The 15467-nt window shown below is 43.6% G+C and overlaps 1 protein-coding gene across 5 annotated transcripts in view; it reads right to left on the minus strand.

Moving 5' to 3' along the window:
* Positions 1–14159, minus strand: part of ARHGAP26 (Rho GTPase activating protein 26) — a 414246-nt gene extending 400087 nt beyond the window's left edge. For 2 of the 5 annotated variants that reach the window (XM_032404462.1, XM_032404466.1), the window contains exon 1: positions 13592–13745. In XM_032404462.1, coding sequence (XP_032260353.1) covers positions 13592–13745 — 154 coding nt within the window. Of the gene's footprint in view, positions 1–13591 lie in introns of all 5 variants that reach the window. The other 3 variants (XM_032404464.1, XM_032404465.1, XM_032404463.1) reach the window with 3 other exon arrangements.
* Between the last annotated feature and the right edge of the window lie 1308 nt (positions 14160–15467).

A 15467-nucleotide genomic window follows, 5' to 3' on the forward strand; every position in this document is an offset into this window, starting at 1 on the left:
CTTCCCCTGCTTCAAGATGCTGAGCACCTGGAAGACAGTGACTGTGCCCACCCTGTCCCAGAAACCCTACCACTAGGAACCTTCCATCCCAACATGAGCTGTCACAGGCAGTGAAGTAGAGACCACACGGACAGGTGGCACCATCCTACCCTCCACTGAGGAAAGTGCTAAGCGTGGTGGGAGACGCAACGGCAAGAGAGACGTCAGATAAAACACCCTGTTCCCTCACCACTCCCCAGAAATTCCATTGCCCAGAAAAGCTTTGCTGACAGACAAGGCATGCCTTCTGGCCCAAAGTCGTTGTGATCATCAGTCACCAAAGGCAGGCGACTGCCCTCTTTTAACACCTGCCAAACTTCCTGAATGATGCACATGCTGTGCAAAGATAAAAATTCAATGGCAACCTCACTAGTAATGCAAACAAGTTCTCTGGGGCCCTACATTCAAGAGATTCCTAGTTACAGCTATGTCTCATTTTAGGGAAAGATTTTGTTGTGGCTTTTAATCCCAGAATCAACACTATGTACAGACTGGGCAGTAAGAAATGGAGAAAACTCTCAGCATTGTTTAATTACAGAGGCTACTCAGTAATAAAACAGTGAGTTTCCTTCCTACACTAAAATCATGATTTATAAATTTCACTTCACTCAGAACTTTCCAAAAACACTCCTGTGGGATATTTATCAAAATAAAAACTAGTACATATCCTTTGGCCCAGCAGCTCCACTTCTAGGATTCGTCCTACAGATCTACTCACTCACAAGTGCCCATGACAGGTACCAAGATGTTCTGGCAATAATAAAAGGCTGGAAACATCCAAACATCTATTATTAGGGGACTAGTTAAATGAACTATGTCATATCCATTCAATGGAGTACAATACAATGTTAAAAATGAGTAGCTCTATATGTACCAATGTACAATAAGATCTAAAATACATTAAAACTGCACAATATGCAAATCTATGCAAAACAGTGCATATGGCAGGCTACCGAAAAATATATAAATATGTATTTGCTGGCACGTGCATAAATTTTATCTGAAAAGTTCACAAGAAATGGCAAAATGTTGCCTCCAGTACAAGAACCTGGGATCAGGAGGCAGGAGGAATTGGAGGGACACTCGCATTCCTTTTCACCCCCTTTTGAACTATGTACCATGTAAAGGTACTACCTACTTATATAAACGTTTTTAAAAGAATATAGGTATGAATTAAAGTAAAAATGCCTTTCTAATTTTAGTTTATTTGCTCAACTAATAATCATTTTCTACACCTGACCCAAAGTGCAATAACGACACACTCCGTCAAGACTGTTAAGGTTTTAGTTCTATGTGCTTGACAGTCAGTCTCCATGGCACAGAAACTGCCTCAGGCTCACTCAATCTGCCTGGAAATCTATCTCAAGTCTCACAGAAAGAGCCAGTTCATAGATTTCAAAGTGTTCAAATTAGCCTAGAGTAAACGTAAGAGCACATCTGATAGCAAGATCATAGGAGCTTTGAAATCTACCTGTAATGTCTTTACAAACCATGTAAAATGGGGTTTATTTTGGCTTTTCTTTTGTGGCAGCAACAGGAGTCAAAGTGCAGCTACTGGCTTGGCCCAGAGAAGCCAGCTAGTTAGCAAGGATTGGTCCAGAATTCCCAAGCCCCTAAAACCTTTGTCCATCTGGCAAAGAAAATGCACACACACAGAGACCACTCTAACCTCAGGAATCTCCTTTTTCTAAATATAGTAGGCAACTGCCCAGCCTCCAGGCTCACCCTCGGAAGCATTCTGTGCCTTCCAACCAAGGTGAAATGAGCCAGATGTAAACACGCCATGACAGCTTCTGGCCCACACTGCCAAGCTGCTTTCCTCAATATTTCCTCTATTTCTCCACTCTGGGTGTCTACAGAAATGTGTAAATCCCAGTGACTCAAATTTGTAAACATTCCTCTGGCCACTAATGCTGTTTTTCTCACCCTAGCAAATGTGAGTTCCTTCTTGGTCCCTGATATTTGAGCTTGGACTAGCCTATTAAATACAGGCAAAGCCCCATCCCAACTCCCATTTTATCCCCAAGAACCTAGAGCTCAGAAAACATACTGGACAGGTCCAAAGCTAATTAGGACACAGCCAATTAATTGTAATCTCTGTCTCTCTCTTCCAATCCCTCTCTTTCTCTCTCTCTCTCTCTCTCTCTCTCTCTCACACACACACACACACGATTTTTTCCCCCATGTCATGGTTCTTGTAGAATCCATGTCAGTGCCTAATAGAAAGGCCTGTTCTATTTTTTTTTTTTTTTAAGATTTTATTTATTTATTTGACAGAGAGAGAGAGAGAGAGAACACAAGCAGGGAGAGCAGCAGGCAGAGGGAGAGGGAGAAGCAGGCCCCCTCATGAGCAGAGAGCCCGACACGGGGCTCAATCCCTGGGATCATGACCTGAGCCAAAGGCAGACACTTGACCGACTGAGCCACCCAGGCACCCCATAGGCCTGTTCTGTTAAGGATGCTTCCAATTTAAGCAAAAGGTGAAGCTTCAGAAACATAATCTAACACACTCAAGAGAGCACAAGACAAACATAAACTGGCCACATGGATGGATGCAAAGGACCTAAACAATAGATGTCAAAGAGACTGTAAAACTTGGAGGTTGGCAACAATTCCATATCGAGGAAACTTCCAGGAATATTTAAGAATCCTGGGAATCTGTTCTCCCATGGAAATACTGGAACCTACACACAAAGGTAGGTGTGCAAATCATCCCCGCAGCACTTTCTCTATTAGTAAAAAACTGAGACAATCCAAATGTCTTTCAAGAGGAGAGTAGGTAAATAAGCTATGGTATATCCACACAGCAGAACTCTCTGCAGTCATTAAAAAGAATGTACTATGGGGCGCCTGGCTGGCTCAGTTGGTAGAGCATGTGACTCTTGATCTCAGGGTCGTGAGTTCAAGCCCCATGTTGGGTGTGGAGCCTACTTTACCGAAGGAAGGAAGGAAGGAAGGAAGGAGAAAAGAAGGTACTATGTATAGGTACTGACATGGAAGAGCTCTAAGTCACAGTATTAATCAGAAAACCAAGACAGAGAATAATTCATATAGTATAATCCCATTTATGAAGAAAAAACCAAATATGCACAGAAAAAAAACAAGAAAAAAGTTGGCAGTTGGTTAAGTCAGGAAAGTGGGTTCTTTACTCTGTATATTTCCATACTCTTTGATGCTCTTAAGAGAATGTATTCATGAACAAACTGTGTACTTTTTTACATCTTTACACTATAAGCTTAGGTCATTCATTCATTCATATTGTTAATTTCCCCCCCAAACCTCATCATCCCCAAGTCCTCTTCATTTCAGAAAATAGCACCATCATTCACATAACTGCTCTAGCCAAAACATTTGAATCATTCTTGACTTCACTCTTTTCTCTCAGAGCCTAAATCCTATTAAACAGCAAATCCTGTGGGCTCTACTTCAAAATACCACCATCTCCAGTGCTGTCACCCTAGCCAAAGCTGTCACTACCTCTTACCTCCCGTCACAACAGCTCCTAACTGGTCTCCTTACCTCCATTCTTGCCCCACTGTATCTATTCTCCACAGCAGCCCAAGGATCTTTCAAAAACACAAAAGCAAGATCACATCACAACCTCCCATGGCTTCCATCACACTTAGAATGAAACACCAAGTCCTTTCTGGGACTCAGACCATGGCCTGGTTCCTGGACTCACTCCCTGTTCATTTGCGATCACTGTTCTCCAGCCATACTGGCCTCCCTGCTGGTCTTCAACACCCCATGCACTCTCCCACCTTATTATGACTTCTGCCACCCTAAAAACCATGACTCTAGGGCTTGGAGGACATGGTAAGAGCAGAGCAGGGCTCCATATTTGTTAAATGAAAGTCTTCCTTTGACTGCAAAAAAGACTATCATTTGAAACACACTGGATTATAATTTTAAAAATCAAAACTAAGGTCAGTCAGAAATTTAAATCTAGCAAAACCACGTTGTTATTAGCTTCATACTGGAATCCCTCCCTTGGCTAGCTTTTTAAAATACAATGGCCTTGACAAGATAACAAAGTCACCTTCATTAGTTCCTTTCCCCAACAGCTCAGTGGTGATTACTGTTCCTCCCTGGCCCACTCTCATTTCATCAATTCATGAGGCTTATGATCATTAGCTTAGTATGTGATCATTAACATCAGTATGACCAGAATTAGGAAGTCCAGCCTGGGGCCTCTGCCCAGAGAGATGCTGCCAGCCTTACAAAAGCAGAAACCTGAAATTCAGCCTCCTAAGAACCACCATCCTAAACCCTGGCATTCTATAACTGAGCAGTCAAATGCATCTGAGGTTAAAGCTAACAGAAGCAAAAAAATCCCCAAAAGAGGACAAATGGAGAAAATATACTGAGTGCTGTTCACTTAATCATCAAAAGTTTTATGGGACAAAGTAAAGGGAAAAATCCAAGACATAGAACACTGCCCAACAAAAAAATCTAAATAGACATTACAGCAAAGAAAATGCACCAGTGGTCAATATGCACTTGAAAATATGCTCACCATCATTATCAACAGGGAAATGAAAATTTAAACCAGGATTAACCACTTCACACCCACTAGGATGGCTGCAATAAAAAAGACAGACGATAACAAGTATTGGTGATAATGTAGAGAAATTGGAACACTTGTACAAAGCTGATGGGAATTTAAAAGGATGTTCCTGCTGTGGAAAACATTTTGGCAGGTTTTTAAAAAATTAAACCTAAGTTTACCATACAACCTAGCAATTCTACTCCTATATAAGAAATGAAATAAGAAAAAATGAAAACCTATGTCCACACTAAGACATGTACACAAATCTTCATTACAGCATTATTTATAAGAGCCAAAAATGAGAACCCAAATGTCCATTAAATGGTGAATGGATAAAGAAAGTACAATTTAAAAATGGAATACTCTTCAACAATAAAAAGGAACAAAGCACTGACACATGCTACAACATGGATTAATCTAAAAACACTCTACTAACTGAAAGAAGCCAGATGCACAAGACCACATATAGTATGATTCCATTCAGCCTAAATTTTCATAGAAGAAAAATCTATAGAGACAGGAAAAAGTAGATTAGGGGTTGTCTGAGGCTTGAGGTAAGAATAAAAAGTGCCTTTTGGGGGTAACAGAAATGTTCTAAAACTGGAATGGGGTGATGGTTGCATAATTCTGTAAACTAACCACAAATGAATGAATTGTACACTTAAAACTGGTGAATTTTCGAATTCAATAAAGCTTTTAAAACAAAAAACAACTCCCCCAAAACAGGCTGACCTACAACAAATGGCTATTTTAAAAGGAATAACCATAGGGGCGTCTGGGTGGCATAGTTGGTTAAGCATCTGACTCTTGGTTTCTGCTCAGGTCATGATCCCAGGGTCATGAGATTGAGCCCCTATCGGGCTCCGCACTCAACGTGGAGTCAGGTTGAGATTCTCTCTCCCTCTCCCTGCCCCTCCTGCTTGTGCTTGCTCACTCTCTCTCTAAAATAAATAAATATTTAAAGAAAGGAATAACCATGAGAGGCACTCACGATAAATTGATAGGTCAATTCCAACTTTTAGTGATCATTCTCTGTGGGGGAAAAAATGAAGAGCAGAAAAAAAACCTTTTTATAATTTTAAAGGAGAAAGAATAGTCTTTCTTAATGATAGCTGATGGTAATCAAAGCCCAACAAATAAGATATTCAACCATAAAAAGGAATGAAATTCTTGCACATGCTACAACATGGATGAACCTTGAAGACATTATGCTAAGTGAAATAAACCAGATACAAAAGGACAAATACTGTATCACTCCACTAATATGAAGTACTCAGAGTAGTCAAGTTCAGAGAAAACGAAAGTAAAACAGAGGTTACCAGGTACTGGAAGACGGGGAGAATAAGGGTTATTGTTTAATGGGTATAGTGTTTCAGTATGGGATAATGAAAAAGTTCTGGAAAGCTAGAGCACTGCTGGTTACACAACATTGTGAATGTACTGAACGCCAAGGAAGTATACACCTACAGAAGGCTAAAGCGGTAAATTCTGTGTTATGTGTACTTCACCACAAAAAAAAAAAAAAAAAAGAAAAAAAACCTCAACAATAAATAAACTCAAACAACCCAACTAAAAAATGGGCAAAAAACCTGAACAGACACCTCACCAAAGATGATACACACCTGACAAATAATACATACGAAAAGATGCTCCACATTGTGTTATTAGGGAACCACAAATAATGAGACAGCGAGCGCTATATGCCTGCTATAATAGCTAAATCCAAAACACTGACAACACTAAATTCTAGTGAGGACTTAGAGCAACAGGAACTCATTCTTTGCTCCTGGGAAGGCAAAATGTACAACACTTTGAAAGACAGTTTATCAGTTTTGTTTTTTTTAAGATTTTATTTATTTATTTGAGAGACAGCATGCACGCGTGAGACAGCGAGGGAGAACATGAGCAGAGGCGAGGGGCAGAGTGAGAGGGAGAAGCAGATTTACCGAGGAGCAGGGAGCCCGATGCAGGACTCGATCCCATGACCCTGAGATCATGACCCAAGCTGAAGGCAGACGCTTAAATGACTGAGCCACCCAGACGCCCCAGTTCAGCAGTTTCTTACAAAACTGGACATACTCTTACTATATGATCCAGCAGTTGTGCTCCTTGGTATTTACTCAAGTGAGTTGAAAACCTATGTCCACACATAAACCTACAGACAAATGTTTGTATCCTAACATTTATTCATAACAGCCCAAATCTGGAAACAACCAAGATGCCCTTCAATAAATAAATGGGTACATTCATATGGTACATCGAGACAAGGGAATATTTGTCAGTGATAAAAAGAAATGAGCAATCAAGCCACAAAAAGACATGAAGGAATCTTAAATGCATATTGCTAAATGAAAGAAGCCAATCTGAAAAGGTTAAACACTCTATGATACCAAGCACAATATATGACATTTTGGAAAAGGCAAAACGAGGGAAATAGTAAAAAGAGCAGTGGTTGCCAAGAATAGAGGCACAGGAATGAGTAAGTGAACAAAGGGGATTTTTAGGGCAGTGCAACTATTCTGTATGATGCTGCAATGGCCAATTCATGTTATTAAACATTTATCAAAACCCACAGAATATATAACACAAAGAGTGAACCCTAATGTAAACTATGGACTTTAGTTAATAACACTATACCACTACTGCAACAAACACACCACACTAATGCAAGACGTCAGTAACAGGGGAAATAGAGGGGCGCCTGGGTGGCTCAGCTGGTTAAGCGTCTGCCTTGTGCTCGGGTCATGATTTCAGGGTCCTGGGATGGAGCCCTGCTTCAGGCTCCCTGCAGGGAAACCTGCTTCTCCCTCTCCCCTGCTCCTGCTCATGCTCTCTCTCTCTCTCAAATAAATAAATAAAATCTTAAAAAAAATAATAATAACGGGGAAATAGAGAAGAATAGGTGTGTAGGGCTATATGGGAACTCACTATACTTTCCACTCAATTGTTCTGTAAACCTAAAACTGTCCTAAAAATATAGTCTATTAAAAGGGACCTTAAACCTTTGTCAGTAGGTTGAGAACTATAGATTAGATGCAATTTATTCAACCCAATAGAGAACAGAATGGATTAAAGTGGAAGAACCTTTTTTTAAAGTCAATGTTATATAAAAACTACAAAATCATGTTTGGATATAATTTACTGTTTATATTTATATGAGTAATATTCCAAATGTCAAGATTACAAATTACCACCATTTACAAATAATTAGGAAATGTCTTTTTTTCCCCCCCTTTTATTTGCAAGGTGCTAAAGCAAAGCAAAGGAACTGGGAAAACCTTTTTGCTACCTAACTCCATACCCATTTGTCCTATTAGGATTTTGTAAGTAATATAATTACTCCTAAACAAAGCAGGTTGGCAATGAATGTCCTTTGGGAGGCCATTCAAATGAAGGGCTCATCTCACTAATGCAAAAAGCCTATGCCAAATCCTCAAGAACTATAAAAGTGTGACATGATTTCAAGCATGCAACTCTTACAAAAAAATAATAAATTCAAAAAAGAAAAAATAATAATAAAGCATGCAACTCTTGATGTTGGGTTTTTTTTTACTTGTTTTAATGAGCAAAGAGTATAAACCATCTATCTTACGAAATCAGACCAGGGAATAGGTTTCTGGCCTTCCTCTTTGAGGCTTTATTACCCAGCTAAAAGAGAATCACTTCCAGTTATAAAATACATAAATCATGGGATGTAATGTACAGCATATTGACTATAGTTAATAATAATGTAGCATATGTTTGAAAGTTGCTGAGAGTGGATCTTAAAAGTTCTCATCATTAAGAAAAAAAAATTGTATGGGGACAGATGTTAACTAGATGTATTGTGGTGATCATTCACAACATATACAAATACAGAATCATGTTGTACCCCTGAAACTAATACAAAGTTATATGTCAATGATACCTTAATTTAAAATTTTTTAATTAAAAAAAGAAATTAATGCTATAAAATACATTTTAAAAATTATTTAAAAAAAAAGATTCACTGATAATCACTCAGTGCTTCCCCAAAGGGAAACTCTATTATTATATAAAGCCAAGAGATAGCCAGACACCCTCATTTGCCATTCTAGTCTATAATGGTTCTTTAATCCTATGATGGAAAGAAACAATACTTCAAAGCACAATACAAAATACTAGCTATTCTTTGCCTACCCAGGTCTCAGAGTCTGAAAAACCACTGGGACAACATTTTCACTTAATCTAGCACCTGCTGCATGCTTCTGCTTTCTAGGGTCTAGATTTATGAAGAATTTGCATCTTCAGTACCAGTATGGTTACTGAAGGCAAAGAAGAGTCATGTTCAAGAGAAGGCCGTACAGTCTATTGTCAGGTTCAAAACCTGGTTACACAACTTCCTAGCTATGTGACCTTAGATAAGTTACCCAACTCTAAAATACAGAAAAATAGAGTATTCATCTCACAGGACGGTGGTAAGGACTAATGAGAAAATGTGGACACTTGGCAAAGGGATAGGCACTTGTAAGTGCTCAATAAACAAAACCACATCTCCAAAAATCTCATGAATACTACAGGCTCAACTACAGAAATATAAACACATTCACTTCATTTTGTGTGTCACCCAGCAGGATAAGACCCCAAAGTAAGGTTTTATGGAACATAATATACCCTGCCCAAGTTGACTGAAAGTTCATAAAGGGAAGGGGCTAGATTCTTAGTTTTATCTTGGTCTCCTCTGTATCCATCACAGTACCATGAACCAGAACTAATCCACTCCCCCACTCATGGGTCTGAAACACAAAGGCATACCTGGGTTTCTCCCAGCCCTGGGACACGGTTTCATCTTTGGGATTTCACCCTTAGTTAAGTCCCCTGAAGAAGAGCAGCTTATGGATTCAAAGTTCTCCTACCTGAAATTCCAATGAAAAATTCTGTTCTTAAAGTTGGTCACCACCACTTAGGAAGAAAACTATTAAAACTGCACCTGTGATGTTCGGAATAGGCAAATCTATATAGACTGAAAATACATTAGTGGTTGACAAGGGCTGGGGACATGGGTTGGCGGGAGCTGGGAGAAAATGGGGAATGACTACCAATGGGAATCAGATTTCTTTTGGGGTGATGGGAATATTCTGAGATTGATTGTGGGGATTACTGCACAATTCTATGAATGTACTAAAAACCTCTGAATTGGATTCTGTAAGTGGGTGAACTATATCTTAATAGAGTTGATATTTTTAAATTTTTAAATTTTGCCCCACCTTCGACTATCAGAATAAGGCTATTCATTCTATCTCAGAAAGCAGAAGCCAAATTTACAGCAACAAGTCCATAAGCCAACTCTCAAGATGGAAAGAAAAAATTCCTGAAACCCCATACCACTCCTCAAAACCAACAGCCTAATTCACTTTCATTTCTATGAAACCACATTTGGTTTGCCACTGGGTCCATGAGACCAGCCCTGAAGTCCAAAGCATTCTCTGAGCTTTTCCTGCAAGGCAAGAGAGTGAGAAGCAGCCAGCCCAGCCACTGAGGGGGTATGTTAATCTATCAAGAAGGTTGAAAATTTAAGTTACCAAGATGTTATTAGGAACAGAAAGTATGTTGGGAGACTTATTCTTTTTTTTTTTTTTTTTTAACTTGTGGAACTTTTTTGGCATAGCCACATTATACAAACAGGATTATCAGGATTCTTCCCACCAGTGGTTAATACATACACAATTGTGTAAGTTATGAAGAAGGCATTAAGCCTAACTCCCTGCACCCAAACCAAAATATATACCTCTGCTCTTACTAACTTTTGTTCTGAGTCTTGACAACCTTGAATGCTGGAAGATGATTATAACTACCAACACATGAGCAGTGCTATGCACCAGGGTCCAAACTAAGTGCTTTCTTTACAAGCACTGATTCATTTAGTCCTCAAACTAAATGAATGTAGTAGTAGTCAGGGTGGCTACTACCATTTTGCATAGAAGGGGCTCAGGCTCAGTGATTTGTCCAGAGTCAACCATTAAGTGATGGGGTTAAGATTCAAACCCAGGAAATGCTAAACCTTAATTCTACAAATGTGAACTTCATCTCCAGCTTCTATCATCTCTACAGAAAAACAGGAAGTCTTGAACATACAAAATCCTCCCGACTGAAACATTGATTCATCAGGGCACCGAACAAATCCTGAGCATATGAGCACCCACAGAAAAGACCTGCGCAAATCAGGACAGAAAAAAACTGACATAGAGTCCCCAAGGTAGGTCACAAATATTTTATTGTTTATCTTCTATGTATCCAAACCAGAGGTTTGGACTCCAGGGAAAAACTTGAAGGGGGTTATTTGTTTATCAGATTCTCAAGGGGATTCAAGAGACAACTGACCTAAACAACAGTTTTGCTTCAGGGTTAAGTGCACAGGCTTTGGAATCAGACAACTTGGGTTCAAGTACACTTAACTGCTTTGTCACTTTGAGCAGGTTATTGACCTCTCTGATCTTCAGTTTCTTTGTGCATAAAATAAAAGTAGTAATAACAATGATCTAGCTGAACTTTGGCAATCCCAAGAGGCTAGTTTTATTGCCTCAGATTAACACATGAAGGAAACCTAAACCCAAATGTCTGTGAATGCTAATTATAAAATAAAACCATAAAATTTTATAGCTGGAAAAGACTGTAAAACATCTAATCCGGGGTTATTTATATAATTATGTATTTATTTTGTGTAATTAGTTTTACATTTTCAGTAGTGAGAAAGATGAACAGAAGAAAACTAATACACAATACTAAGATAGTAATACATACTGCAGCAAGCACCTAATGATAATGGAATGCCTGAAATCTGGGAAAGAGTGATGAACTCCACCCTTTCCACTGAAGAGGTCACACATGACCTATTTAAGTAATAGTAGCAAGGAGTATAGTTAATACATACAACTGGATATACAGAGATTAAAACATTTAGGTCCTTACTAGTCTTTCCCCCAAGTTACAGGGCTGCTCCATTCCATTAGATAACTTAAATAACTCTTAAACCCTATCACTGCATCATTTCCTCCTACCCAAGGAATTTTTACCCCTGCCAAAAAAAGAGTAGCAGGCAAATAAATTTCCAGTCACACAAATGCACCCTACTCATACTCACGACAGACATACAAATGCAGTTCCAAATTCTAGTAGGCTTGGTCCAGGGGGTCCACTCTGGGTAAGCAGGATGGGAAAGGATTAAGAGTTCTGTATTAGCAGGAACTCCAACTCTGGCTCAGACCATGCAGGGGTTCAAAACTAGGCCCCACTGCTGGAGCTGTGTGGCTCTGGACTAGTGACTCCACCAAGCCTGTGTTCTCATTTGTAAAATGAATAACATGAGATAATTCACTAAGGAGTCCGTCTCTGTAGCCACAGGGGCAACAGACTAGTCACCGCTACACTGTCAGGGCCCAAAGCAGTACCTAGCACCCCGCACCCGCTCCTACGTTTGCTGAATAAAGCAGAAGCCCAATTAAACCCAGGCTGAGAGTCAATCAAAATTCGTGGGCCCAATCTATGAGGGAGCCCCTATCTTACCCCAAACCAGGGGTGGAGTGTTCCCTGAACCAAGGATGGTCACGGAGAAAGGAAGAATAGGCTTCAGGTCATCAGAGACCCTGCCTCTGAGGAACCTTATCACACCACAGTTTTATGTGTATTTCATCCCCAAAAGACTGGCAATTGCTGTCCTGGGGTTCCATTATCTCCTTTTTCATTTTTAGAAGCAACAGGATCACAAAATGACATCTCAGGCACTTGACTTCTGGAAGTCTCCTTTCAAGAGGCCTGGGAACAATGTTCACAGGTAGGACCCCACTCAGCCAGTGCAACCTGTCTTAGCTGAAAGGTATCACCTATTAAGAAATCCATCACACAGACAAGAAAAGGTAAGTCAAAGACATTTCCACTATCTTCCTTCATGTCATTCCTGATTCTCAAAACTAAAAGATGGACCGAACTATTTTTAAATGGGCAGACTGAAAAGGCATCAAAAACAACCTCACAATCCAAGGAGCTCATCCCTAGAACACTCTTGTTTGGCCAGGAGAAACTCTCTGGATCTGCCAAAAGTCAAGAGAAAATCATACACTGAATGCAAATCTCATCCCCCCCACCCCCCGCCCCACCAAAAGGAAATAAGTAAAAACGGTTTTACAAAAGGCTCCAGAATCTTAAAGGATGAGCTTAAACTTCTGCTTTCTGAGTGAGGCCGGAGGACATTCCCTCAAAACCTTTGAGTTTTCAAGGATAATGGGAGAGGTAAAAAGGAGAGCGAGGGAGAGAGTCAGGATATGTTCGTTCTATTTTTAAACCCTCGCCCACAGTTTAGAGTCAAGGAACACTCTGATGCTGTACTCCCACCGCTGTCACCTTCTGCTGAACACAAGAATCAGAACCTGCACACGTACGCGGCCCTGGGTCAGCGGCGGCCACTACCGCCCAGAACCGCGAGCTAACCAACCATTGCACCCAGCCCTTCCCTGGCAGCGCCCGTGCCTTTCGGAGAACCCGGCGGCCCCGGGCGGACTGGCGGACAGAGAGCGAAGCAATCACGAGCCGCCGTTTCCTGAGGGGAGGCAGCGCCCCCTTGGCAGGGCACGTTCCGCTTCCCCGGCTGGGTACCCAGGGGTGAGCGAGTGTTCCCCCAAGGGAGCCGGAGCGGTGGACGCGCTGGCGTTTCCCAACGGGGTGCGGCGCGCCAGGCACTGGCGTCTCGCTCCCGGGACACCTGTGTGCCGCGCACACCCAGCCGCCGTGCCCCAGAGCACCGCTCGCCCTCGGTCACCTCACGGCCGGCCCAGAACGCCACCGGCCGAGCGGCCGGTCCCCCTCCTCGCCGACTGCTGCTGGCTCGCCCATCCCACGGACCCTTCTCGCCCCGCTGTAAGCACCCACAGCCGTCCCTCAGTGGCCCCAGGGCGGAACGGCAGCCGCCGGCGCGCGGACGCCCAGGGCCGAGAGCCGCCCGACGGCCCTGCCGCCTCAGGGCCCCGTCCCCGCCGGGCTCCGGACACTCACTCCTGAGCGCGCTGATGAGTGACTTCCCGTCCTTGATGAGCTCCTTGATGAATTTGTTGGTCTTGTCCAGCTCCGCTTCGTGCGACTTGAGCGTCTCTCGGAAGTGCGGGCTGTCGAGGCAGCAGTCGCTGAATTCGAGCGCGGGGAGCCCCATAGTGCCCGCGTCGCCCAGCCGGGGGACGCGCCTCCCCCAGCGCCCGGGAGGCCCGCAGCCCCGAGCACGCACGCGGCGAGACCCCGGCCTGGACCCCCGACGCCCGCCGGCTCCACAGGTGTGGCGCCGGCTCGCCCTCCGCGCGGTGTCCGCCGGCGCGCACGACTCCTGACGCGAGCGGGGACCCGGCCGAGGGGCGGCTGCTCCGGCGGCGCGCCACGGAGCGGCTGGCGGGCAGGAAGCGCAGCGACGGACCCGCAGCGGTGCCGGGAAGCGAGCGACCAGGCGAGCGAGTGCGGCCGCCGCCTCCCCGCCTCCTTCGCCTGTTCGCTCTCCAGCAGCCTCGAGCGCCCTCTCACAGCAGCCTCAACCGCCCTGCCGGCGTCCGGGCCTCTCGAACCTGCTAGCGATGACCTAATCCCAGCCGGACCAATCAGCACGTCCGCCTCAGCCCGACCCCCCTGCCTCCCGGGGACACCCGGCCCTTCCGTGGACTTCACCCAATCAGCTGGGCGTAGAGGCGGGGCCTGGGGCAGGGGGCGGGTCCACGCCACCGCCTAGGTCCGCAACACAAGCTCCGCCCTCTCCCGCCCGCGCGGTGTTGCAGACCCGGTGCAGAAGGGGTGATCGCTGTGGTGCATGGGCCCTTCCCACTCGCGATCTTGCTGACCTGTTGCGGCCAGGATCCGAACCCGAGGTAGTGCTTCTGCAGGTCTGGGGAACGGAGGACCCTAAATATGCCTAGTCTGAAAAAACTGGGAATTGGGGCTGCAGTTCCCTTCAGCCCGCCCTGCACGCCTGGGCAATCGAGCTTTCACTCAAAATGCAGCCCCCTACCCCGGGAGAACCTCGAGCGCAACGAACCACCATGTCAACCCTAAACACACGCTCCTTATTCCAGTCAAGCAGAAAATATTTGCATCTTTGAATTACCAGCTCTTCTTGCCTGCAGTTTTTCTCGCCCCCCACAGTCCGTCCCCTTCATGGCCACTCCTGCTCAAAATCCGCCCACGGCTGCCCCCAGCAGAAAGATCTAACACCCTTACGAGAATTTCAGCCGCCTGTTGTTTTCCTGCTGGGCATGTAGCACAATTTTACATAATTACGTCCTCTCTGTCGTCCTTAGATACACTGTGAGCTTCACGAGGGCACGGACCACTGCAGTTTTGTGAGCTGCTGCATTCCCCACACCTACACCAGTGGCTTGCATTCAATAACAGATATTGAGAGCTTACCATGTGCTACGTGTGATACTCGTGCTCAGGTGATTGACAAATATTTGTGGAATAAATGAATAAATCTTTCCCCACCTCCCACCCCTAGTGCGCTGCCTTGTTGTCCCTCTGTTCCACCACTGGAATCAATCCAGGCAGCTCACTTACTGCACTTGTCAGGCTGGACCCCACAGTGTCTAGTGCTGAATTGTGAACTCCTGGAGGATAGGGACTGTCCCTGCAAAAATTTTTGTATGTCCAGGAACTAGCAGCCCTCCTTCAGTTAAGGTTTTTTTGTTTGTTCTGTTTGTTTTTTAAAATAGGTCTGCTATGTGCAGGCGCTAAACTAGATGGTACAGATACTAAGATGAATAACACAGAATGAACTTAACTGCTGCTGGTCGGTGGGAGAGACAGGAGAAAAGCAAAAGCACTGCATGATGAGACAGGAGAAGGCCTCGGGGCTTGGAACATGCGGAAAAGTTTGCCAACTCAGGAGCCAGAGAAG

The sequence above is a fragment of the Phoca vitulina genome, unplaced genomic scaffold (genome assembly GCF_004348235.1).
Source record: "Phoca vitulina isolate PV1807 unplaced genomic scaffold, GSC_HSeal_1.0 scaffold6, whole genome shotgun sequence".
Taxonomy (NCBI): Eukaryota; Metazoa; Chordata; class Mammalia; order Carnivora; family Phocidae; genus Phoca; species Phoca vitulina.